Source organism: Cajanus cajan, chromosome 7 (assembly GCF_000230855.2).
Source record: "Cajanus cajan strain Asha chromosome 7, NIPB_CcT2T_4, whole genome shotgun sequence".
Lineage (NCBI taxonomy): Eukaryota > Viridiplantae > Streptophyta > Magnoliopsida > Fabales > Fabaceae > Cajanus > Cajanus cajan.
This window is the reverse complement of record NC_138523.1, coordinates 31,869,987-31,896,168: the sequence shown is the minus strand read 5'-3', so window position 1 is coordinate 31,896,168 and position 26,182 is coordinate 31,869,987. Positions and strand designations below refer to the sequence as shown.

The 26,182-nt window shown below is 33.5% G+C and overlaps 1 protein-coding gene across 1 annotated transcript; it reads left to right on the top strand.

Annotated features, from left to right (window-relative positions):
* Positions 1-3,076: 3,076 nt before the first annotated feature.
* On the top strand, positions 3,077-26,182 carry NRPA1 (nuclear RNA polymerase A1). Its single transcript, XM_020352079.3, has 21 exons — positions 3,077-3,208; positions 3,294-3,463; positions 4,385-4,544; positions 4,659-4,937; positions 5,787-6,002; positions 6,121-6,291; positions 7,319-7,481; positions 7,968-8,152; positions 13,694-13,957; positions 14,139-14,227; positions 14,433-14,580; positions 14,760-14,978; positions 15,202-15,519; positions 15,617-15,761; positions 17,442-17,650; positions 19,110-19,312; positions 21,119-21,317; positions 21,397-21,659; positions 22,883-23,023; positions 23,147-23,918; positions 25,171-26,182. The coding sequence occupies exons 1-21, from the start codon at positions 3,191-3,193 to the stop codon at positions 25,765-25,767; spliced, it is 4,929 nt and encodes a 1,642-aa protein (XP_020207668.2). The 5' UTR covers positions 3,077-3,190; the 3' UTR covers positions 25,768-26,182.

Sequence of the window (26,182 nt, the reverse complement as noted above, 5' to 3'; positions counted from 1 at the left end):
ATATATATATATATCACTATCTCAAACCTTAAGAGGCTAGCTTTTTTGCTTTGCTCTTTTAACAATATTGATATTAAGCCCACAAAGCAACGATTCCAAAGATAGAGCGTATAAAGTCAAATGTACCATAGTGCATTCATCTCTGTAAACTAAGGAGTTCCAAGCATGTGCATCTTAGGAACGAAGACCTTAGCGAGTGTACAAATTTATGTATCCTCTCTGTGAAAGTAGACCAAACACTCAATCGTTGTAACAACTAAGGTTGCATACCTTAGTGAGTGTGTATTTTTATGTATCCTCTCTATGAGAGTAACCCAAGCACTCAAACCAAACTAGTTCAGCTATCATATGTAAAGCCTGAAGAGGCTAAGGAAAGAATACTTGTAAAGCCTGGAGAAACTTGTCAAAGAATACTCACTACGAGACAGAAGTGGCTGAGTAAAGAATACTAGCGTTAATGAATGAAGTCAACGGGTCAGGAGTTGGTCGATAATACTCACTGAGAGCCAAGTGTATATGTAAATATCCTTATTCTTAGTATGTAAATAACTTCTCTTTTCGGTGCCTATCCTTAATGTATATGTGCAAAGATAATAGTCAAGTGTAATGTTTGGGTTTATTCATTACTACAAATATTGAGAAGATTATAAAGACTTACACAAAGATACAACACTTAAAAGCCATTCTCACTTTTACTTATGAATCTTAGGTAAGGTACAATTTATGTGCTTCTATAGTTAAGTTTTATGTTGTACGAGTAAAAGTAATCAATATGAATTTTCTTACATTTGTTTGTAAAAGAATTCATATTTATATTTAAGTTTATTTTTTTTTCTGTTTTATGATAATAATATATTTTTAATAATCACAAAAAATTTAACCTTATTTTCATAATAATAATAATAATAAATAAGTAATTAATTATTAGGGATCGTGTATAATGTAACACAACAAAATATATATAATAATGAAACATTAAATAATTTTTAATCAATGTAAAATTTATATGATGTGATTTTTAAATCAAATTGTATTTTTTTTTTTGAAAAAAAATTATTATTTAACAATATGAGGTTGATTTAAATTTATAATAATATAAGTTAATTATCTTTCATGTAAAAGTATCTCTTTAAAGTAATATTTCCTAAATGTTTAATATTTTTTTGGGCAAATATCTATATTTATTTATAACGTATAAAGCTATAAAAAAATACATACATATTACTTAATTTGTTTAAAATTTGTATATTTTAATGTAGTCATTTATATTTAATTATATTAAAAAATAAATAGTGCGATTTTAGTTTCTTAAATTTTAATTAAGTAATTTTAGTCTCTTTAACACAGATGTATAATTTTGATCTCTCCGTTTTTAGTTGAGCAATTTTAATCTTTCACGTACCACAATTATATGATTTTAATCTTTTAAGTATCGAAAGATACAAATGTTTGCCTATTTTAGTTACAAATATTAATAATTTTAATAATAATAAATATATATCATTTAATACATGAATGAAAATTAAAATATATGTAACTTAAATAAATAAAAATATTATAGTTATGATAGTTAAGAAACTAAAATCATATAATTATGATACTTGAAAGACTAAAATTACTTAATTAAAATTTAGAAGACAAAAATTATATAATTGTCATACTTGAAAGATTAAAATTACTTAATTCGAACCTTAAAGATAAAATATACAAAATTGTAATACTAGAGGAATAAAAATACATTTAAGCCTAAATTATATTTAAAATTTGTATAAATAAAATTTTTAAACATATAAATTATATTTTTGGTTTAAGATAAATAATATTTTTGGTAACCTTAAAATAAATAATTTATATTGTATCACAAGATTATTTCTAGTTATTAATAATTTATTTTAAAATATTAAAATTTAATTTATAAATTAATATAATAAATAAAAATTTGAATTAGATAAGAAATTATTAAAATCTTTAAAAACATTCTTGTAAATAAATAGACACTAAAACTTTTTTTGTCGAGAAAATTATTTATGTTTAATATATAAGATTGATTGAGTAACATAATTTTAAATATTTAAAAATAAATTTTACTATTGAATCGTTCCAAACAAATAATTTAAAATTATATTTAAATAAAATATAATCATTATTCTAAAATAATAATATTAACTCAAATATGTAAAGGATAATATTTTCTTAAATTTAAATAGAAAATAATTTTTTTAAAGATAAAAAGAATCAATCTTTACAATAAATTACAAGACTAAAATATATTAACTAATTACGAAATAAAATATCATTTTATGAAAACACAACTTTGAAACCATGATTGTTTTTGTTTATTTTAAAACGTAGTTTTGAATAGTTTTTATTTATTTATTAATTTAAGATGTGAAAATATCTCTATAAATTTACTTAAATAAAAAATACAAAACATAATTGATATATATATATATATATATTTTATAAAGATAGATAAGATTATAAAAATAGTCACAAAATTGAACCTAAATCTTCATATTTCTAATTACTCCAATCTTTTTTCAACTACTAGGTTAATTCTAGTAATTTTATTGATATCTAAATCAAAAGGGTCAAGTATTTGGTAAAAAAAATTATTTAAAACTTTGAAAAAGCTGATGTTAAATTATTTTTTATTATTTAAGAGATTTATTTTTCATAAAGATTTTTATTATAAATATTATTATTATTATTATTTAATTTAAACATTAATTAAATTTCATAATTTTTCACATCGAAACGAATTCCACTATTTAATCAGTAATTTGTTTTTGAATCATGTTTAAATAAAAATCAATATTAACTCAAATACGTAAAAGATAATAAAGTTATCTCAAATAAAAAATTCAAATATCGTAATAAATCTTTTCAAAGATATTAAGATCAATCTTTACCATAAAATTCAAGATTAAAAGAATACGTCAGCTAATTACGCAATAAAATATCATTTTATTTAAAAAGCAAAACATGACGAACCGGGCCGGACCTGGCCGGTTCGGGTCGGGTCAATATGATGTAAATTCCATGGGTATTCTTAAACCTCTCAAAAACCTACTTTGTGTGCGTCTCCTTTCTCTCACCAACATTAAACCCTTCTCTTCTCTTCAAACCTCTTCTTCTTCTTCTTCGTTAAGCCTTCGACTCGTTTTGGCCTTGCTTTCGCAGCATCAACATGGTGCTCACAATCGAGGTAACAATCAACACTCGCTACCACTGAACTGAATCTCTCTTATTTTTCTTGCTCCCTGAAATCTAACGCCGTCGTGACCTCGCAGGGCGCGACGAATTCCGTCGAGGCGGTGGCGTTCAGTTTTCTAACGGACGACGAGTTGCGGAGGAGCAGTCGCGTGAAGATAACGAATCCTGTTTTGCTCGATAGTTTGCTCCACCCTGTGCCTGCTGGATTATACGACGCCGCTTTTGGCCCGCTCGATGAGAAGTCTACGTGCGTTGTTCTCGTCAATTTTCACTCACTCTTTGATTGCTTCCGTGTTTGGGGCGCCTTAAATTTCACGGGGAGATTGTTTTGTTTTTATCAGGACGGAATAAGTTAACCCAAACAAGCCGTTGCTATTGATATTTAGGGTGGACCACTTTGGGGAGTGCTATTACTTTAGGCTTTTTTAGAGTCTGTTTGGGTATGAGCTTAGAAGAGTATTTGAGAGGTTCTTTACTGAAAATAAAGAGCTTTTTTTTTTTTGGTAGAGAAGTTTGTATCCAAACAGACTCTTATGTCGTATTGAGTTTGTTTTTAGTGATAGTGTTGTGAAATCTTGAGTTTATAGCTGTTATGGAAGAGGGAATTGAAAGATGTTATTTAGTATTTAGAGTTTGTTTGGATAAATTTTTATGCATGAGAAAGAAAATAAAATGAATTAGACTTGGGTCTGGTTTGAATAAACTTCTCTATAAGCTTATAGGGCAGAAGGAAGAGAAAAAGAATGTAAAAGGAATTGAGCTTTTCTCTTGAGATGAAATTAACTTCTATTATACATAACTTTTTATAGAAGCTCTTTCATTTCACTTCTTTAAAAGGTGAGGTGGATAAATTGATTTTAACTTATAAAAGATGTTCATAGTTGATTTGTGAGTTAGGAATCAAATACTTGTATCAATTAAGAATCTCTCATAAAAGGCCTTTGTTGTTTTTAATGAGGAGGATGTTTTGTCTTTTGGAGTGAGATTTTATGTCTTATAAATCCCCGGTTCTAGAAGTTTGTTTTTGACTTGGTTGGGTGCAGATGGATTGTGTGGAGTAGTAATGGATTGTTTTCTTATACCTGAAGATGTTTATTTTAGGTTGTATTTAATTTACATGGCTTGAAGTTAAGATGGGTGACTGAGGCATATCTTATGTTTGTTGCAGTTGTAAGTCATGTGGTCAAACTTCTAAAAATTGCCCGGGTCATTTCGGTCATATTGAGCTTGTTTCCCCTGTTTACAACCCTTTGATGTTCAATATTCTTAGCAATATCATACAAAGAACTTGTTTCTCTTGCCATCATTTTCAGGCTAGCAGACAAGAGGTAAACTTATGTTAATGTGGTAATTTTATGTGTTTGTTCTCCATACTACTGCTTTTTTGTAAGATATTTATGAATTTCCTGGCCTTTGTTTGTATGGTCTTATGTTGATTCAAGGTGGATCTGCGTACGTCCCAATTGGAGCTCATAATGAAGGGGGATATTGTTAAGGCGAAAAGTTTGGATTCTATTAATCAAGATGAATCCATACATCCAGGTGATGGTGATGAGAGCCACTCTTGTGCTGAGCAACTGGGAGATAATTGGACCTCCCTTCAATTCAGCGAGGCAATGTCTGTTTTAAGGAAATTTCTGCTTAGGAAATATAGGAAGTGTCAAAATTGTGGAGTCATCAATCCTAGAATCAGCAAACCAACCTTTGGATGGTTTCATATGGTAATTTCATTTTTTTTTTCTTGTTACATTGTTTATTTTCAGAAATTAAATTATAGCAATAATATAAAAAATATTTTGTTTTCTTCACTAGGTTCAAGTAGCATGCTTTGACATCTTTATATTCTTTAGATAAGATATTACTTTATAATATTCTTTGATGATATTATAAATATATAATATAAATATATGTTTATATATATATATATATATGTATGTATGTATGCTTTTATAATATGTAATATGTATACACACATATTTATGTATATAGAAGGGATGGGTTGAGTTGGCTGTGTGCCTCTAACCTTTGTGGACATATATTAATATATTATGTATGCTCTGTCCTCCTTACCTCAATATATCATTCCACAACTACCATGCTACCTCAAAGTTCAGTACATGACTATTTGTTTCTGTTGGAGATCTCACATCAATTAGAGATGAGGTCATAATAATATATATAATTGGGGAGCAATTTTCACCTTAAAAACTAGTTTTGTAAGGTTGAGTTAGGCGCTTAACCCATTTTCTTAAGGTTTCCAAGCATCGTTATTAATAGCAAGCTACATCCTTGCAATTAGATTTGCTATTCCTGTAATGTACCAAAGCTGCTGTGCCTTGCTGCTCTATAACTGCGTAATGACTTGGTAAAGTTTGAAATCTGAATACCATAAAGTTCATATCATCTACTGTGCATATTGCATTTTTCATATGAAGTATTTATGTTGATCAAACGGATTTTCATGTCCATAGGTTCATGTTTGTAGTATTTCTAGCAGTACTGTCTAATTCTTACTTTTTGTTTCATTTCCGGTCCCTTCTCCCTTTTGGGTTTCTGGTTGTTGGCTCTAGAATGTTCTCTCAGCTGATCAAGCTAGAGCAAATACTGTTAGAGCTGTGGCAAGTGAAACAGCCAATGATGATATATCTTTAGGTGGTGGGGATACTACAGATGAAGAAGATATTACCTCTGCTGAGACTGCAAAAAGAGATAATAGAAAAAGCAGGAAATTGTCTTACAAGCTTGCTGCACAAAGTAAACTTTCTGGGTCTTTGTTACCATCCCAGGTTAGTTTCTGGTTCTACTTCAATAAAAATTGTCTTTGTTAATGACTTGTTTAATATGATATTGAAAAAATTCTATAAAATGTGTTGGATCATTTCATTTATTCTGTGCAAATTACAGGTTAAAGATATTTTGGAGCTTTTGTGGGAAAACGAGGCTCGACTCTGTTCTTATATAAGTGATATTCAAGATCAGGGGTTTGGAAAGAAAGCTGGTCACTCAATGTTCTTTCTAGAGAATATTTTTGTGCCACCAATCAAATTCCGTCCCCCAACTAAAGGAGGTGATAATGTAAGTATGATCAAGAGATATTGTTGACATGAATTTATAGATTTCTTTTTAACATCAGACGGTTATGTAACAATGTTGTTAAATAAACTTCATTATGTGATCATGGACTCGGATTATTATCTCATGAGGAAAAATACAACACATGTAGACTCTTTTCTATTTGTGGAGATGGACTTTTATGGATATTTCTTTATTTAGAATGTTTATATATTGTTTTAAGGTAGTTTTTTTTTTTTTTCTTCTCTGGCGGGTGGCCTATGGTGACATGAATTCAGACAGGAGGTTTATGGTTTGGAAAGTTTTCAGTTTTTGAAAAAAAACATTTAAATTTTTAACATTCTATTCCTTTACATCCTCAATAATTTACTATGGTCACTACTCTGAAGTTTTTTCTTTTTCTAAATCATCTTCATAGTTGATACTATTGGGCTTTGGTGAAAAACCACTGCAGCATCTTACCCAACAGAATAACCAACTTTAATTGAAGAAGAAATGATTATAGATCCTATAATTTGCTTGGATTGCTTAATGGTATAGTTGAGTGCAGTGAAGAAAAGATAGGATGAAAAATAGTGTAGTGAAGATGAAATGTAGCTGAGAATTAGTGGGCATACAGGGAAGGATATGATTATGGATGATTACAAATATATCTATGAGAAATTTAGGCTAACACCTATTTAATAAAAGATGACAGAAACTCACCTAGGGTGGTTTGTCTTGTCACAAGAAGGCCTGTGAAGGCCCCAATGAAAAAAGAGGATAAAATGGAAGATAGTATGATTAAAAGGGGTAGAGGAAGCATTAGGAAATTTTAAGCAATACTATTTTTAAAGTTGTTATTATAAATGGGTTTGTTGAGAAGTTGGCTTCCCCCAATCTGCCAATTTATCCATGTAGTTGAACCCATCGAAGCATGGTTGTTGAAGAAATTAGAACTGTGGCTATTGTTTTATATTTTATTTATTGTTTTGTGAAAGTTTGGCCATTATTTGATCCTACATGTTTTGAGTAGTCAATGCTTTTGTAGGTGATGGAACATCCTCAAACTGTTTTGTTGATTAAGGTTTTACAATGCAACATATCCTTAGGAGATGCCCACCTAAATAAGTCAGATCCGTCAAAGGTTCTAAGCCGGTGGATGGATCTTCAGCAATCTGTAAACGTGCTATTTGACAATAAAACTGCTTCTGGTAAGAGTTTCTTCTGGTTTCATTTTCTTTACCCTGTTGAAATGGTAATGTGGAACTGAGTGCATTTGGGACTTTGGGTTGGTTGTAATTTGTCAATAAAAGAATTGACCAATATCAATAGATAATAAAGCAAATGAAAATGAAATTAATCTTATGTTTTTAATTGTGATAAAATGTTTGTAAGAGGATCTTTTTTTCTTTTTTCTGTTATGATGGAAGAAGTATGATAATAACAGAGGAAGAAATCATTACAAAAATAAAATGAAAGAAGAAATCGTTACAAAAATAAAATGTAAGAAGAAATCATTACAAAAATAAAATGTAAGAAGAAATCATTACAAAAATAATATGTAAGGTAATCCTCAAGGAAGTTTAAAGGCAACAATATGTTATTGAAATGAAGATTCTAATTAGGAGAGTTTGTTGATCACTTTATATATATGATAACATGTACATAGACTTATCTTTTCTTCTTGCTTGGTCTAGGCCAGAGAGATGTGGCTACTGGAATTTGTCAATTGCTGGAGAAGAAGGAAGGCATCTTTCGCCAGAAAATGATGGGAAAGAGGGTTAATTTTGCATGCCGCTCTGTCATATCACCAGATCCTTATTTAGCAGTCAATGAAATTGGGATTCCCCCATATTTTGCATTAAGATTATCGTATCCTGAGGTGAGAGTTGTAACTAGGTATCACTTACTGTTCATATTTGTTATTTTCTTTGTTTCTGTTATGAATTTCTTATGTCTATTCAGTTTAGCAATTTGTATGGTATCATGTTTATACATTTATGAATAGTTCTTGTTGAATTTGGAGGGAGATAGGATGAAATAGCTTGAGTGTGTAGTTCTTAGATTATGCAGAGCATCTCTATGTATAGATTCTTAATAGACTAAGTAATGACAGTTTCCTTGATAAAAGAGTAAATGGGTTTTACTTCGTAAATGCTAACTCCTATAAATACTAAATGCATTTAAGAGTGGGAGAGGAAAATGGGCCCAAAGACAATTTGGGCTTGACTATAGCAGCTGAGGTGGAATTTTGAAAAGGGAAAGGAAGAGTTGTAATTGAATGTACATATAGTAAGCAAAGAGAGGGGGAAGGAGGTGTGGAAATGATGGGAAGTGAAGGGGGGAGTGTCATACAAAATATTTGGGGGGGGGGGGGAGGGTTGGAATTTACAAGGAGGAAGGGGGTAATGGTTATGGGTGCTTGGAGGAGCTGAGGGGCATAACTCTTGGTCTCAACGTTATTTGGGTTTTTCCTTTAAACTCTTAATTTGAGTTAATGTTGACCTTCAAAAATAGTGATCATTACTTACATGAGAACAATGAAATCCAACTAATGTTTGAACAAAGAGTCGGATAATGAAAATCAGTGTGTTCAACACTGATTTGTATATTTCTCTCTCTCTCTCTCTCTCTATATATATATATATATATATATATAGGGTGAGGTGTTTCCAGAAAATACAGAAAGCTAAAAAGCCTAAGCTACTATCACACAAAAATTCAATCAAAATAGTACGACAAAAGATTTAAATATTAAGAAGCTTTCTTAACAAGCTATTCTAACACTTCCCCTCAAGCTAGTGCATACAAATTGTATGCACCAAGCTTGGAACTTAAAAATTGAACTTAATGACTTAGTCATAACATTTGCAAGTTGTTCATTGGAATTGACAAATTCAACAATATTTCTTAGACGACAACTTCTCTCTCATAAAAAGATAGTCAACCTTTATGTGCTTGGTTCTTTTGTGAAATACTGAATTGGAAGCATTGTGAAGTGCAACTTGATTATCACAATACAATTTCATTGGATGAACTTTGTATAATTGTAACACTAGAAAAAGTTGCTTAATCCATACAAGTTCACAAGTAATCAAGGCCATAGCTCGATATTCAACTTTAGCATTGGATTGAGCAACAACATTTTATTTCTTGCTCTTCCAAGAAATGAGATTTCCATTAAGGAATACATCACATCCAATAGTAGAATGTCGATCTATAGGACAACATGCCCAATCATCATTGCAATATCCTAAAATTTGGCTATCTCCTTTGACCTCATATAGTAATCCTTGTCCTGCAGCCTTTTTAATATATCTAAGGATACACAAAACAAGATTTCAATGATCAATATGAGGAGCCTGTACGAATTGACTAACAACCCCTATTGCAAAAGACAGATCAAGTCTTGTGATTGTAAGATAAATAAGTTTCCTAACAAATGTACCATACCTCTCTAGATTTGTGAATGGTTCACCTTGATCGGACATTAACTTCTAGTTAGGATCCATAGGACTATCAACAGGCATGCAATCAACCATGTTTGTTTCCTCCAAGATGTCTAAAGCATACTTCTTTATCACATCACAATGCCTTCCTTTAATTGGGTGACCTCGATACCAAGAAAATGGCTATACAAATGTTTTTCAATCAAGAGATTGTAGCTGCATCGTTCCTTGTAATCACTATATCATCCACGTAAACAATCAGATAAGCACACCTAGGAGAATTATGACAATAGAAATTTGAGTGGTTTGCTTCATTTCTTTTACGCCCAAAGTCAAGCACAGAATGACTAAGTTTTCCAAACCAAGCCCGGGGAGATTGTTTGAGGCATAGTAGTCAATCTCGGATAGCGGCGCGGAGCGGCCGACCCTAAAACTGGGATAGCGGGATGACGCGGAGTGGGATAACCGCTATTTAAATATTAATTTATATATATTAAATAATTAATAATATATATATAAAAGCTAAAAAAACAAAAATAATTAATAATATATATATATATAGAATCAGAAATTAAAAAAAATATGCTGCTGAAATAGAAATAGAATTTTCTGAAATTAAAAATAAAATTTTCTGAATTAAATTTAATCAGAAATTAAAAATAAAATTTGCTGAATTAAATTTAATCAGAAATTAAAAATAAAATTTTCTGAATTAATTTTAATCAGAAATTAAAAATAAATTTTTCTGAATTAAATTTAATTAGAAATTAAAAATTAAATTTGCTGAATTAAATTTAATCAGAATTTAAAAATAAAATTTGTTGAATAAAATTTAATCAGAATTTAAAAATAAATTTTGTTCAATTAAATTAAATCAGAAATTAAAAAAAAATCAGTTGAAATAATTTAATAAATAATTAAAAAAAATATGTTGCATGTTGCATAAAAGGCATCCTCGAAGGAGAATAGAAGGAGAATAGAAGACAAACGCGCGTCGGAGCTTTCGGCCAAGTCGGAGCTGCGTCGGACCTGGAGGCGCGTCGGAGTCCGAGGTGCGTCGGAGCTGGAGGCGCGTCGGCGATGGAGGTGCGTCGGAGCCGGAGTTCGTCGGAGCTGCACGCTGCACGCACGATAGCCAGAGAAGAAGAAAGGGAGAGACGAAAGGAGGGGTTTGGTTTGGATGAGTCTGAAATCGCGAGAGGGAAAGGGAAGATTAGGGCAAAAAAACCCCATTGAAAAGACTGACTTACCCTTAATGAAGGGTAAGTCTGAAATCGCGCCGCGATTCCGCGATTTGGGCCGCTCCGCTCCGCCTCCGACGCGGCCGCTCCAGCCGCTACACAAATCCGCTCCGCTCCAGCAGCCAGATTGCGGGGTGAGGCCGCTCTGCTCCGGAGCGCCGCGATAGCGGCCGCTCCAGCCGCTATTGACTACTATGGTTTGAGGCCATAAAGACACCTTTGCAATTTGCAAACTAAACTAGACTCCCCTTGAGCAACAAACCAAGAGATTGCTCCATGTAAATCTCCTCCAGATCACCATGAAGAAAGACGTTTTTAATGTTTAATTGGTGTAGAGGCCAATGGTGAATAGTTGGCATAGAAAGAAAGAGATAAACTGTAGGAATCTTGGCCACAAGAGAGGTGTCACCATAATCTAGACCATAAATCTGAGTATATCACTTGGCCACCAATTTAGCTTTGAGTCGATCAACTGTACCATCAGGGCCAACTTTAATAGCATAGACCCATCTGCATCCAATTGATTGTTTCCTAGGAGGAACCGAGGAAGTGGAACTAGCTCTCATGTACCACTATGCTCAAGAGCTTGCATTTTTTGAGACCAAGAACTATAAGTTACAATTTGGAACGACTTGGATGACCCAAACGATCATGTCAACACAAGGTACAGGCAGTTGCATTCCAAAATAGTAGGGACCATTGGATTCATGTTCACCAATCTTCCAACCTGTACCACATTCATGAATAACAAAAGATTCAACATTAAAGATTATTGAACAATTTAAGGATTCGGTTAACTAACATAAAGAAATTAAATTGAAAAGGACAATTAAGGTTAGATTTGTTGTCTTCTCTTGGAAACCATGAAGAGAATAATAGTTCTCTTGGGTATGACCCATCCTCTTGCTGGATGAACATTGAGAACGACCACTTTTGCCTCCTTTTTCTCCTCAATTTCCATGACCACCTCTACCCTAACTAGAAACCATTGTAGAAGCTTCAACAATTTCAACAAAATTTTCATTCTTCACTTCAGTAGGAACATATAGATGTTTGGTTATTAGGTCGTTCATTGAGGAATCTCATGGCCAGGTAGAATTTGGTCACGAACCTGATTGAAATCTGAATGCAATGTTTTCAACATCAACACCATTTATAGCCTATCAACTTTTTTTTATTTATCCTTCTAATGAATCATCAGTGAGGAACATTTTAGTTCTTCTACAATAGCTTGGGCTTCAACAATGTGATGTCATATCATGATTTGTTTGTTTCAAGGAAGCTATTTTTTGATCAGCATCATACAACCACTGAAAATCATTTGCATAGTCTTTTTCCAAAAAGAGCAACAGGTTTTGACAGCTCCGAGGGTTCCCAAAATGTTTGGTTCAGTAGTTTGCCACAACACAACACAATTAAAAATCAAGGTTCTTCCATTTACCCCGACTTTCATCTGAACCCTCAATGTCTTCCTTTTCTAAGTGATTGTGGTGCCCTTGACCAAGGAACCATGGTTCTACATGGGCAGCCCATGATAAATAATTTTTACTATTGAGCTTCTTCATTATTATGGTGGGGGTACCAAAAATAGGCAAAATAGGGTCTGGAGATGCCATAAGAAAAAAGAGCGTGCAATAGAGATTAAAGAGAGAAGAACATAACCATGACCCAAACAATGGTCAAATCCAGAAACTAAATCCAGGAATAGATTTAGAAGGCTTCAATGAGCAAGGCGGTGGCAGAATGAGGAAGTTCTAACAAGTAGAAGGTTGCGCGTGAACAGTATGTGCTTGACAAAACATGATAAAGCAATGGTGCCATTTTGAGCATGTTAATGATCCTGTTTGGTTTGAGCATTATGTTAAGTTTAATGTATTTTATAGGTGTAGTTATTACCTTCTTTCTTTTGAGACAGCCTTTCACTGATGTTGGTGGCTGTATCAGGGATCAGACTGCTGTCTCCCCTTTTCTGTCTTATCTTGTACTTTCTAAACACACAGACACACACAGACACACACACACACACACACACACATATATATATATATATATATATATAAATGTTTTGGAGCTAATTGTATAACACACACTTTAGCTTTTCTCTCATATTTCTTCAGTTTTCTCAACTCATTAGTAGTAGAATCCCATAGTTTTCATATAGGTAAAATTAATGGGACAAGTTTCATGTCTTGAATCAATCTAAAAAGGGTTCAAAATTGTGTCATAAAATTGAAAATGAATCTTTTTAAAGATAAAGGAATGAAACGAATTTTAGTGAAAAGACAAGGGACCTAAAGTAAATTTTAGCCTATTTTTCTGCTTATAATATGGGAATCTGTTGATCTTAGACAGGAAAAACATCTTTTCCTTTGTGTGGCTATATAATTCGAAGATAAAAAATTGAAACTTAAAAGTAAGCATTCTGCTATATCTGGATGATAATTTGTCTGATGCAATCCTGTAACCAAATTTTGGCCTCATTATTCTTACCAGAGCATGAGAAACATAGAATGATAAATTGCTCTAGAATGATGTGAAATGTTTAGTGTTTATTAGCTACTCCAACCAATGTGTATGGTAATAAATTGTAACATGCTGATAACAGATTATTATACTGGGCATTGCAATGTTTTTATTGGACTCTGCATGGACTAGCTTATTACTTGTTATGGAAAAACCTTCATATCTCATTTTGTTTCTTGCTATTGGCCTTTTTTTGTTAATTTCTTTCAGAGAGTGACTCCTTGGAATACAGTCAAGTTAAGGAATGCTATCCTTAATGGTCCTGAATCTCATCCTGGTGCTACTCACTATGAAGATAAAGTATCAACAGTCAGGCTTCCACCAAAAGGGAAGTTGCTTTCTTTGACAGCAAGGAAATTACCATCCTCAAGAGGGGTTATTTTGCAACATGGGAAGATAGCTGACCATGAATTTGAAGGGAAAGTTGTGTATCGTCACTTGAAGGATGGTGACGTTGTGCTTGTCAATCGACAGGTAATGCATTGTCTAATCATATGTATTTTAGCAAAATGCAATATACTCATTGTGGTACTGTCTTTCATTCCTTTAGGATATTTTTGGGTAATGAAGAAACAAAGTATCTATTTATGACATTAGAATCCTGGATTTATGCTGTTTGATTTGATGACAATTTTGTGAATATATTCTGTTGCAGCCAACACTCCATAAACCTAGCATAATGGCACATATAGTTCGCGTTCTAAAGGGGGAGAAAACTGTACGCATGCACTATGCAAACTGTAGGTAATATATATATGCTCTTAGTTTCTGAGCTTGTTGTGGTTGTGGTACAAATTATGTATTAATGCATTTGATTATTTGTGACATCTCACATTGATTAGCTATCATGAAAAACTCATTTTGATGCATTCATATGCATTATATCTCTGCTTTATAGGTTTGGTAAAGTCAATAACTTTTTGTTAATTGTTTTTTCCCATGATCTCAGTACTTACAATGCTGATTTTGATGGTGATGAGATTAATGTTCATTTTCCACAAGATGAAATTTCTCGGGCTGAAGCTTACAATATAGTAAATGCTAACAATCAATATGTGAAACCTACTAGTGGCGATCCAATCAGAGCTTTGATTCAGGTATTTGCATGGATTATATATTTTAAAAGGGGCTCAGTGCTGCAGGGCATAAGGATGCCTTCATTGTTGAGCCTCATCTTCTGTTTGCTTAATTAGTTGATGTACTTTACTTACAAAGGTTTTTCTTTTGGGTGATTTCCTGACATTTTTTTTTCTTCCATTTTGAACTATTTTTCCAGGATCATATTGTAAGTGCTGCTCTTCTTACCAAAAAGGATACATTTCTAAGTTATGAAGAGTTCAATCAACTGCTCTACAGTTCTGGTGTATCCATGGCTGGGCTAGGTTCATTCTATGGAAAACATGGGCAGAAGGTTTTCGTGTCAAATTCTGAAAGTGAAATGTTTCTGTTTCCTCCGGCAATATGGAGGCCTGAACCCCTATGGACTGGAAAACAGGTTGCTATCTGTTAGTATTAAATTTGATACTTTCTTGCTTATCTAAATAAACAAGCAGAGCGATTTTCCCTCTCTTGTATTATCTCATATAATTTATTAAACTATGGAATCAGTATGTCTTTTGTCTTAAATCCTGTTTCCTATTTTTCTTATTGGGTATGATCTTCATTTTGAATGAAACAATGGTTTTATTAAGTAAAATTGGTCTCTTTTGTTTTTCTAGGTTATCAGTGCATTGCTCTGCTATATCACCAGAGGTTCACCACCATTCACAGTTGAGAAGAATACAAAAATCCCCCCTAATTTTTTCAAGACTCAAATCAGAGAGGGAAAACGATACAATCTAGATACATCAAGAAAGAAGGATGAGCCTGATGAGGATAAGTTATTGATATATAAAAATGATTTGGTTCGGGGTGTAGTTGATAAGGCTCAATTTGGTGACTATGGTATAATACATACAGTGCAAGAACTTTATGGATCTAATGTTGCTGGAAACCTACTTTCAGCATTAAGTCGGTTGTTCACTACCTTTTTGCAGGTTAACTACCATTTCATTAGTTTTGCAATTGTGACATGCTTTTTAGTATTTACTTAGCCCATATTCTTTCATGGTTCTGAATTGTTGTGTCTTTCAGATGCATGGGTTCACATGTGGAGTAGATGATCTTATGATAACAGAAGGAAAGGATATTGAAAGAATGAATCAACTCAAAAGTTGTGAGGAAATTGGTGACATTGTTCATCGAGAATTTACTGGAGTGATGGATAATGATAATATAGGTAACTGATAATATTAATTTATGCAAATCACATGTTTCTAATATAATATCCTATTTCCTGATATGATAACATTTTAATATTCCATTTCCAGATATGATAACATTTATGGATTGCTTTTAATTGGTGAATTGCTATTTTTATATTTTATATTTAATAGATTTTTCCCTGAATTTAACACTTTGTAGTTTATTGAATGCCTTAACTTCTTGATGTCAGAAAACAGAAATTACCACCGTGACTCTTTACTATCCTAGTATAGTACAATTCCTTATATACAAGTAGCTTCTGAATTATTGTTCTTCCCTTTACTGTGTTGCATTTACTTCTTCATGCCATTAGTTTCTTCAGTGACGCAGAATATAATCAATTAATCAATATATATCTGAACCGAAACAAACTGAATTGGACTGGTGTTAACTGAAGTGTATACTGAGGGGTTGCAGTCTTGCCGATGCTTGAGTTTTCAAAATATCATCGTCTGTTAAGGATGCTACTGAGAAATATCTTCTAACATTTTTATTCATAAACAATATTTTGACCTGTTTAATTTGTGCACTTTTAAAAGAGCAACCCAGTGGGCTCCAACCTAGTGGTTTTCTTCTCTTTTTTTTTTTAGTTGGGGGTGGGGGTGGGGGGGGGGGGGGGGGAGGAGGTTGTTGATGTACATTGCCTAGATCCCACCACCACCAGTGGGGAGATTTGTGAACTGTTTTAAGTCAGCAACCTTGCTGTCACTCCAATGCTTAACCTCTTAATCTGTGCACTTTTTAACCCTTAAGAATTCCCAATCAGGGCTTATTCATGTTTTATTGGTTATTGACAATTTCTAAAAGAATCAGCAAGTTAAAAAAGATGCGGGTGAATGTTCCATTCTTCTGCTCTGAATGTCATGATGAATTTAATGCACCTTCATGAACAGGTTGGACATTTTGGTTTGTACTAGTGGCCTATATATGATACTACTTTAGGTGACTTTTTTGTGTTCCATCGAGTATATTCTCTAATTGAATGCCAATATCTTTTGAAATAATTATTTCCAGATACTACAGTTTTAAATTAAGAAATTTTTTAACTGATTAAGAAGGAAGTTGCTAAGAAAAATATACATCTTTAATATGGAATTTACTTTTTTGAATTAAGTTATAAAGCTTCAAATCATTTTCACTCTGTAAAATTGGCCCCAATGTGTTTGTTTTACCTATTGTTCCAAGACCAAAAGTAACTATTGGGTTAACTCATCTGACCAAAATAATGTGTGAAGAGAAGATGGTGAGTACATTGCATAAGCATGTCTTCGAAATATGCCCCTAGTAAACCATCATTGGTAGGGGTTGTTTTATTCTCTTGACATTCTAATCAGCCGTGACAAGACTCATTTCATGTTTAGATTAGTCTTTGTCCTTGTTATGTAAACTATTAGGATGTTTGTTTAACATGTTATGGCAGGTTGGCAGACATACATGCCCATACAGACTTTGTGAAAAACCATGGTTTATAGTTTGAAATATTCTAGATAAGTTTTGCATTCATTTCTCCTGCATTATCTTACCATTAGTCATGCACCCAATTCATAGTTATCTTTTTTGGGATACTTGACATTTCCTTACTACCATTTGTTTTGTTTTATTTTTTTTTTTTTTTTGTGTAAAACTGTGATATTTTAGAACATTTTCTTTTCAGATCCAATCACGTTGCAGTTGAATATTGAGAAAAAAATACGCTGTAATGGAGAAGCAGCCTTAACATACTTGGATAGGAAGATGATAAGCAATCTTAACTCAAGAACAAGCTCAGGGGTATTAAAGGAGCTACTATCTGAAGGAATATTGAAACCTTCGGGAAAAAATTGGATTTCTCTTATGACTACATCTGGAGCTAAGGGTAGTATGGTAAGTCTACTGCATGTGCTGTATTAGGAAAACAAATAGTTTCCTGTGAATGTTATAAGTGGCAGTGTCTAGTACTACACACGTTTTTAAAGTTCTTAAATTCTGTGCATATGATCATAGTGAAATCCATTATCACGTGCTTGATATTATAAAATATCCTATTGAAGAGTAAGCAGATGATGTGCAAAATTATATAAAAAGCATAATGTGTCGTCTGTTTTTATTATTAGTATTTTATTGTTGTGATTCAGGAATTGTGTATATTGTTGTACACATACCAATCTTATTTATAGAGTGAATACAATAAATGATAGAGATACTAATTTCTAATATTATGGAAACTAATCTAATCATATCCCTAATTGATAGTGAGGATAATAGCCATAATATATGTATCCACAATATCTGTAATATATTCACAATATCTGTAACACTCCCCCTCAAGCTGGAGCATATATATCATATGCACCAAGCTTGTTACAAATGTAATCAATCCGAGGTCCTTTAAACGATTTTGTGAACATATTTGCTAACTGGTCACTGGAGGCAGCGGTCAGAGGCAGCGATCGGAGGCAGCGACCGGAAGCGGCGATCGGAGGCGATGGCCACCTGAAGCGACGGTCGGAGTCAGCGACTGGAAGCGGTTGTAGGTGGCGACCGGAAGCGGCGGTCGGAGTTGGCGACCAGAAGCAGCGACCGGAAGCAGCGGTCGGAGTCGGCGATCGGAAGCGACAGTCGGAGTCGGCGACCGGAGGCGATGACCGGAGCGGCGGTCGGAGTTGGCGACCGGAAGTGGTAGTTAGAGGTGGCAATCGGAAGCGGCAGTTGGAGGCGGCGACAGGAAGCGACCAGTGGCGGCAGTGTGACGACCCAAGGTGGCGGTCGGAGGCGACAACTGAAGGCAGCGACCAGAGGTGACGGTCGGCGGTGCGGAAACTGGGGGCACGACGACCGGAGGCTGCAGTCAGAGGTAGCCACCGGAGGTGGCGGTTGGCGGTGCGACGACCCGAGGCGGTAGCCGCCGGCGCGGCGGCCGGCGGCAGCCGAAGGTGGCAGCAAGGGCCTTTGCAAGAAGAGAGAAAAATATATTCTAAAAGAAAAACCTAAGCTTTGATACCATGTTGTGATTCAGGAATTGTGTATATTGTTGTACACATACCAATCTTATTTATAGAGTGAATACAATAAATGATAGAGATACTAATCTCTAATATTATGGAAACTAATCTAATCATATCCCTAATTGATAGTGAGGATAATAGCCATAATATATGTATCCACAATATCTGTAATATATTCACAATATCTGTAACATTTATCTTTCATTTACTTTCATTGATAAATAATGTACAGAATTGTAAATTTAGTTTAATATTTTACTCTGCTTAATACAAATCATTTATGTATTTTGTTTATGGCCTGTAGTGACTTCAAGTTGACTTCATACGCTTTTAAACAGGTGAATTTTCAGCAGATATCTTCTCATTTAGGCCAGCAAGAGTTGGAAGGAAAACGAGTTCCACGCATGGTTTCTGGAAAGACCTTACCATGCTTTTCTCCCTGGGATTGTTCCCCCAGAGCAGGAGGATTCATTATTGATCGGTTTCTTACAGCCCTTCACCCACAGGAATATTACTTTCATTGCATGGCTGGTCGTGAAGGGTATAAATATTCTTTTGTTAAATGGAAAATGTTCATACATTTTTGTTGTTAAATGATTATGGCCATTAGAGTTGTGAGTTTGCTATAATTTTATTCCATTGTCCGTGTCTGTATCTTTTCAATTCAATCTGGTAGATATAATGGCAGTTAATACCAACATGCATGTACATGTGACAGATATTGGCAGTACCTATCAAAATATTTGTTATTTTAGCATTATTAGGAAAGATTATCTCAGAAGATAAACTCAAAAGAATTACTTAATACAGAGTCTGATTTTCTACCTGGCTGGCATCACTTACATGTAAGTAGGTCATATAGGGTCAGTTTGTTTAAACTTATAAACTCAATTATAAAATAGCCTTTAAGAAGTATATAGGGTCAGTTTGTTTAAACTTATAAAATGAAATATAAAATAGCCTTTAAGAAGTATATAGAAGTTGCTTTTAAAAAAAACAAAGCAGAAAACGATTTATTTTTAAAATAGACAAGCACATTAAAAAAGTAGAAAACTTTCATTTATTAAAAAATGGCACTTTTTCTTAAAAGTTTATACAAATGGCCCATGTGAATATATCTAGATCATATAATTCACATGGCTGCGTATGAATGTATGATGTATACTTTACGGTGCTTGCATGCAGGGTGTTGCATGTGAAGAAGTAAAACATAATTGATGTGTTTTATTTGTTTTGTTAGAAATTATTGAAATATTTATTTCATTTGTTTGTTTGGTTTTTTAATCTGTAATATCTATTATACTCATAACTTGTTTATTGCATATTCAAAATTGAAACATTCTCAACATTTCTCTATTTAATATCAGCAAATAATTGAGTGTTCTTACTCGATTTTGTGCCTTCTCCTATGCCTCTTCACAACTGAAGATTAGATCACCAAATTATGCTATTGTCATTTGTGTTTTTAAATTCAATAATTAACAAACGAGTAATAATACCTGGACAGACTTGAAAAACTACTCATAGGCTCCTTAAGGCCATGGATATTACTCTGGTTTTACTATAACTTTTTCTTAATAATCCAGTTTATGCACGCACCTTGCATTAAGCGTATCTTTCCCTTTATATAAGTAGCTGCTTTGTTTTATTTATCTTTTTGGTTATGGCAGACTTGTTTTAGCCTTCTGAACAAGTTTTGCAGTTTTTTAACATTTTTGTTTACGTTGCTATGTTAAACTATCACATGTGAAGGACAATGGGAAGAATAGCCAGCAGTTTAAAACTTCATAGTCTATGAAATTGAGTTGCATAATTTGATTTTATTAGTTTCTAGTTTTTTTTCTTGATTTCAATTGTTTAAAAGGGGTAGAGGTATACTAGCAGAGCATCAATTAAGAAAAGTTGATCACATAGGAGAGAGTTTATTAAAGGAGTGGAAAAGGCCCAAGAAAATTTCAGTAGAAACCATTAAAAAGACCATCTACCAAAAAATTTGGTTTTTGGTAGAGCCCAATAGTGTCTATTGATCCTTGTGGTGATTCCTACCTAGTTGGATAACACTTGGTTATTGTTTATTGACTGTCTGTTTTTATTTGTTGCATTCATATTTGCATTTTTATAATGTTAGAACCATGTCCAAAGTTTAGCCTTGAATGGTTACACCACTCTGCCTCCTGCCCTCGCCACTGGATGCATTCTTGTTTATTTTGTCTTCTCTTTATGATGTTTACTCCCCTTTATGCAAACTTCATCAATTCTTTGAATATATTTTAATCTTTATGCCAGTCATAATGTATTATTGGTAATCATGTTCTAGATTGTAACAAATGACATCTTTGCTCCACAGATTGGTTGATACTGCTGTCAAAACATCTCGGAGTGGTTACCTGCAAAGATGCTTAATGAAGAGCCTTGAGTGTCTTAAAGTTTGTTACGATCATACTGTCCGTGATGCTGATGGTTCTATTATTCAGTTCCACTATGGAGAAGATGGTGTTGATGTCCATCAAACTAGCTTTATCACCAAATTTGAAGCATTATCAACTGTATGAACATGTTTATTATTTTGATTATTTCACATACAACTTGTAACTTGTTTATATATTTCTCTACTATTATTTTCAGAATAAAGAATTGTTCTATAGCAACTGTTGCCGTCAGATAGACAGATCCAGTCCATATATCAACAAATTGCCTGATGCTCTTAAAGCAAAAGCTGAAAATTTCATTCGTGATCTGTCTTCAAAAGGGAAAAATCTTGGTTCTATGAAGCGAAGAGAATTCTTAAAGTTGATGGAGCATAAGTATGTCTCATGTCTCGCTCAACCAGGTGAACCAGTTGGTGTATTAGCTTCTCAATCTGTTGGAGAGCCAGCAACGCAGATGACGTAAGATATTTTACATTGTCATGGATATTTTGCCTTATTTTTTGCATGAGCCTGTTGCATTCTTTGGTTGTTTTCATATGTGGAAAGTAAATTTTATGGATAACTTTTGACAATTTGGAAGTAGCAAAAAGAAAGAAGTTAAAAAATGATTGTTAATTGTGTGGTTGGAAGTGGATGAAAGCTTTGGGCATGGAGGGATGAAATTCTGATGTGAGCACTATGCTGAAGCTGAATACTGGCTCACCCACACTGTTTTTATTTAAAGAAAAGTAGGATAGGTGGATTACTGTTTGACAGAACATGTCACGTGTGAAGTCAGCTCCTTTATTTAATGAGTTTATGGAATAACTTGCCCATGGGGTAAACTACATCTTAGTTAACAGGTATGGCAATATATAGTAGTAGAGAAGCTGCAGCGCTTTCTGATGATGTCATGGAAAATTATCATTTTAATTTTCATAGAAAAATATTGAAATGTGGAATTGTGGACAACTTTTCTTATATATTCCTGGTGAAAACCTAAAGAAAACTAATAGGAACAATGACATTATTTGCATCTGCTATATTATTGTATATATATAAAATCTAAAGCTTTCTCTTAATGGTATGCTAGAATATAAGAAGTATTTATACTTTAATATGATGTGATACCAATATTCTTGGATACTTCACCTATACATATCGGTGAATGATCAATGCCTTAAATATTTTTATAGAAGTCTAATACAACTATATGAGTGATACAAAAATGTATCTTATAGAAACACAGAAGCATTGTCCTATGATGAACCTAAAATGGAAATTGTCCTCTTAAAGAATGATTTCAATAAAGGAATGAGATTGATACTGTAGTATTATTTCTATTTGTAAATTATAGGAAGTAATATATGATGACAATGATTTATAAGTTCTTTGTTCTAGTGATGTTCAGGTCCAGAAGTATGTTTTTAATTAGGATATCCAAAACTGCAATTATATATTTATTATGTTTTATGAATTTTGATATACATATCTTAATATGTATCTTACTTGCATTGCATCCTATATATTTTTAGAATAATCATATTGCGTTGTCATATTTGCACATTATAGGCTAGAACTTATTTCAGGGAAGTAGGTGATTTTGTGGCAGCTATGAAATTGTCAATAATGATAAAAACTTGAATTGTATATATGTGTGGTTAATTAATTTTATGTGCATATTTTTGTCTTCTTTTTTCCAGTTTGAATACTTTCCACCTTGCTGGTCGAGGTGAAATGAATGTGACCCTTGGAATTCCACGTTTGCAAGAAATCGTGATGGCTGCTGCACGTGATATCAAAACTCCATTTATGACATGCCCCTTGAGACCCAATAAATCTATGTGAGATATTGACATTGTTATCTGTTCTCTATTGTGTTTGTGTGTGCGTTATTATTGTTTCAGAAAACCTATTGCTTTTTCTGCACACACTTGTATAGGTGTTTGATGCAGTTTTGATTACAGGGAAGATGCCATTTGTCTTGCCGATAAGTTGAAGAAGATCACTGTAGCTGACATAATTAAGAGTATGAAAGTTTCTGTTATACCAGTAACCGTTCTTGGTGGTCAGGTTTGCAGTATATATAAACTTGTCATGAAGCTATATAAACCTAAACAGTATCCGAAGTACACTGATATTACCCTTGAAGACTGGGAGGATACTCTAAGAGTTGTCTTTGTGAGAGAGTTGGAGGATGCCATTGAAAATCACATGACATTGCTTTCTAAAATTAGTGGCATAAAGAAATTCAAGACACCACAATCACATCATTCAAACAGCTCAGAAAGTGCTCACAGCAATGAATCAGAATTTGAGAAAAAAGGTCAAAATAATGATGATGATGATGGTGTTGTTGAAGATACCGAAGGGTATGAAGATCTTGGTTCAGATGCACAAAAGAGAAAACAGCAAGGTACTGATGAGGTTGATTATGAGGATGGTCCCGAAGAGGAAACACGTGATGGTGAGCTATCAGAGGAAATTGATGGTGATGAGGAAGGCAGTGATACTGATGTCAATGAGAATGATAATAATGTCACACTTGATGCTAATAATTCTGAAGGACTACAAAAACCCTCCAAGTCAAAGTCTATTGGTGAAAAAGATAACAAACAGAAGAGAAAATCTGAACCAGCTTCAAAAAAATATGATAGGGCAGTTTTTGTGAAAGCTAAAGGGATGCATTTTGAGATCCACTTTAAATTTACTGGAGAACCTGACATTTTGTTAACTCAGGTACTTTTAGTTGCAGCTCATTTCTGTTAATATACTGTAAATTTTGGGGGTGATGTCTTTACTGCTGATATCAAAGTTTAAGTTGTGTTAGTGTCTATAAGATGGATCATTCGACACTATAGATGGTTTATTTTTATATTTTAGGACATTATATATGCCTAGAAGCCCAGTGCCTTTTACGTACACTGTGTTGGCTCCATTTAAATGCATATGGGGGTGTCAAAGTTTTTTTTTTTCTATTACAGTGTAGGTGTGTTTCGACACTGACCAGGAGTCAATCATACGAGTAACCTAATATTTTTTAAACTGTGGTTTAGCAAAGTTAGTGTCAGTTACTTTCATATCTGGAAAACTTTGCTATGTTAAAAATGGGCTTGCATTGTTTTTTTTTTTTTTAAAAGATGGAGATATCATAGTTGTATCTTTTTCTTTTTATGCTCTTTGTTTTTACTTTTTGAATTTCTCAAGTGAAACACAGGAATTTTTCCTGTTGTCGTTTGGGCAGTATTGACCTAGTGCATGGATAGTAAAGTGTTGATACACAATTTGATCTTTGAAAATGACAACTTGTGTGTTGGTTTGGTCCTTAAAGATTCCCCCTCAACACACACCCAAATGATGAAGGCTTCATAAAAATTTAATGCTTCTGTTAGTTGGTGGTAGTGACACATAACCATAGTGATAGATAGGTATGTTAAGTGCACACGAGTAACATTTCTTGTCAATTAGATTTGTTAAAATTCTTAAATGATTTTTGTTTTGAGAAATTTTGGGATTTACACAGATTATAGACATTTATATGGGAGAGAATGAGTCGGAAAATTTCATTTCCAATATTTTAGAGATGATGAATCAGGCAATCTAGTTGGCAAAAAAACATTACACATATATTTAATGTTCCTCATCAGCATCTCTGTACATCTCTCTAATACCGACTCATTGAAGGATTGGCTTGTTGTGAAGTTTGTCACTTCTAGGGACTTCGTTGTATATGAACTTGATTGCAAACTATCAAATCCAATGTTGAGATAGGGTTGTGGATGTGAAATAGTAACATGAGATCAATGGAAATTGTGAAGTGAAATATGATCGGTAAAAAGATAAGCTTGCTGTTGCCTGTTGGGTATATATATGCCTGTTTGGTATGTGGATGTGAAATAGTAACATGAGATCAATGGAATTTGGGAAGTGAAATATGCTATTTTTCTATGTTGCTTATGAAACTCACTGTTTCCAAATCAACTATATGCAGATTGCTCAGAGAACAGCCAAGAAGGTTTGCATCCAAAATTTTGGAAAAGTTGGTGAATGTAAAGCTATTACTTGTAAAGAAAGTGGAGTTGTCTACTATGGTGAAGATGGCAGAAAAAGAGATGATATTCCAGCCTCAGTTAAAGAAAAAATACCAGCACTTCAGACATCAGGGGTACATTTTAAAACATTTTGGGAGTTGGAAGATAGTCTTGATGTTAGGTACATTTATTCAAACAACGTGTATGCTATGCTAAACGCATATGGGGTGGAAGCCGCGAGGGAGACCATCATCAGGGAAATACAGAATGTTTTCAAGTCTTATGGTATATCTGTAAATATCCGGCACTTGACACTCATTGCCGACTTCATGATGCACTCCGGTGACTATCGCCCGATGAACAGAACAGGGAGCATAGCAGACTCTACTTCTCCTTTCATCAAAATGTGCTTTGAGACAGCTTCCAAATTCATTGTTGAAGCAGCTTATCATGGGCAGGTGGACAACTTGGAAACACCATCTTCTAGAATTTGTCTTGGTTTGCCAGTGAAGATGGGAACTGGGTGCCATGACTTGATACAGAAATTGGAGATTTGATATTGTTGCCTTGTTCTTCAGCTTTAGACCTTTGGCCCCCAAATGCTTGGAGGTCATGGCAATTTTGATACCATAATTGTACACTATCAAATGCCAAATTTTCATGGCCATTGTTATGCGGCTTCAATGTAGTTTGTTTGGAAGTAGTAGTAGCATAGCCTGAAATGCCATTCCTTGTCCAATGTCTATACATAGGTGAGTTTTCCTCGGGCCTTGATTTTCCCGCTTGGTCTTGAGTGTAACGTTTTCACATAATTTAAATATTTTTCTCCAAAAACAATAACCTTACTCCATTGATCACATGATGTTAGGTTGGTTTAGCTATTTACTTTGTTTAGTAAATTTACATGGACTTTTGATGATCTTTAATTTTAGATGTGTATTATAATTGGAATTGAGAATGGATTGAGTTGAA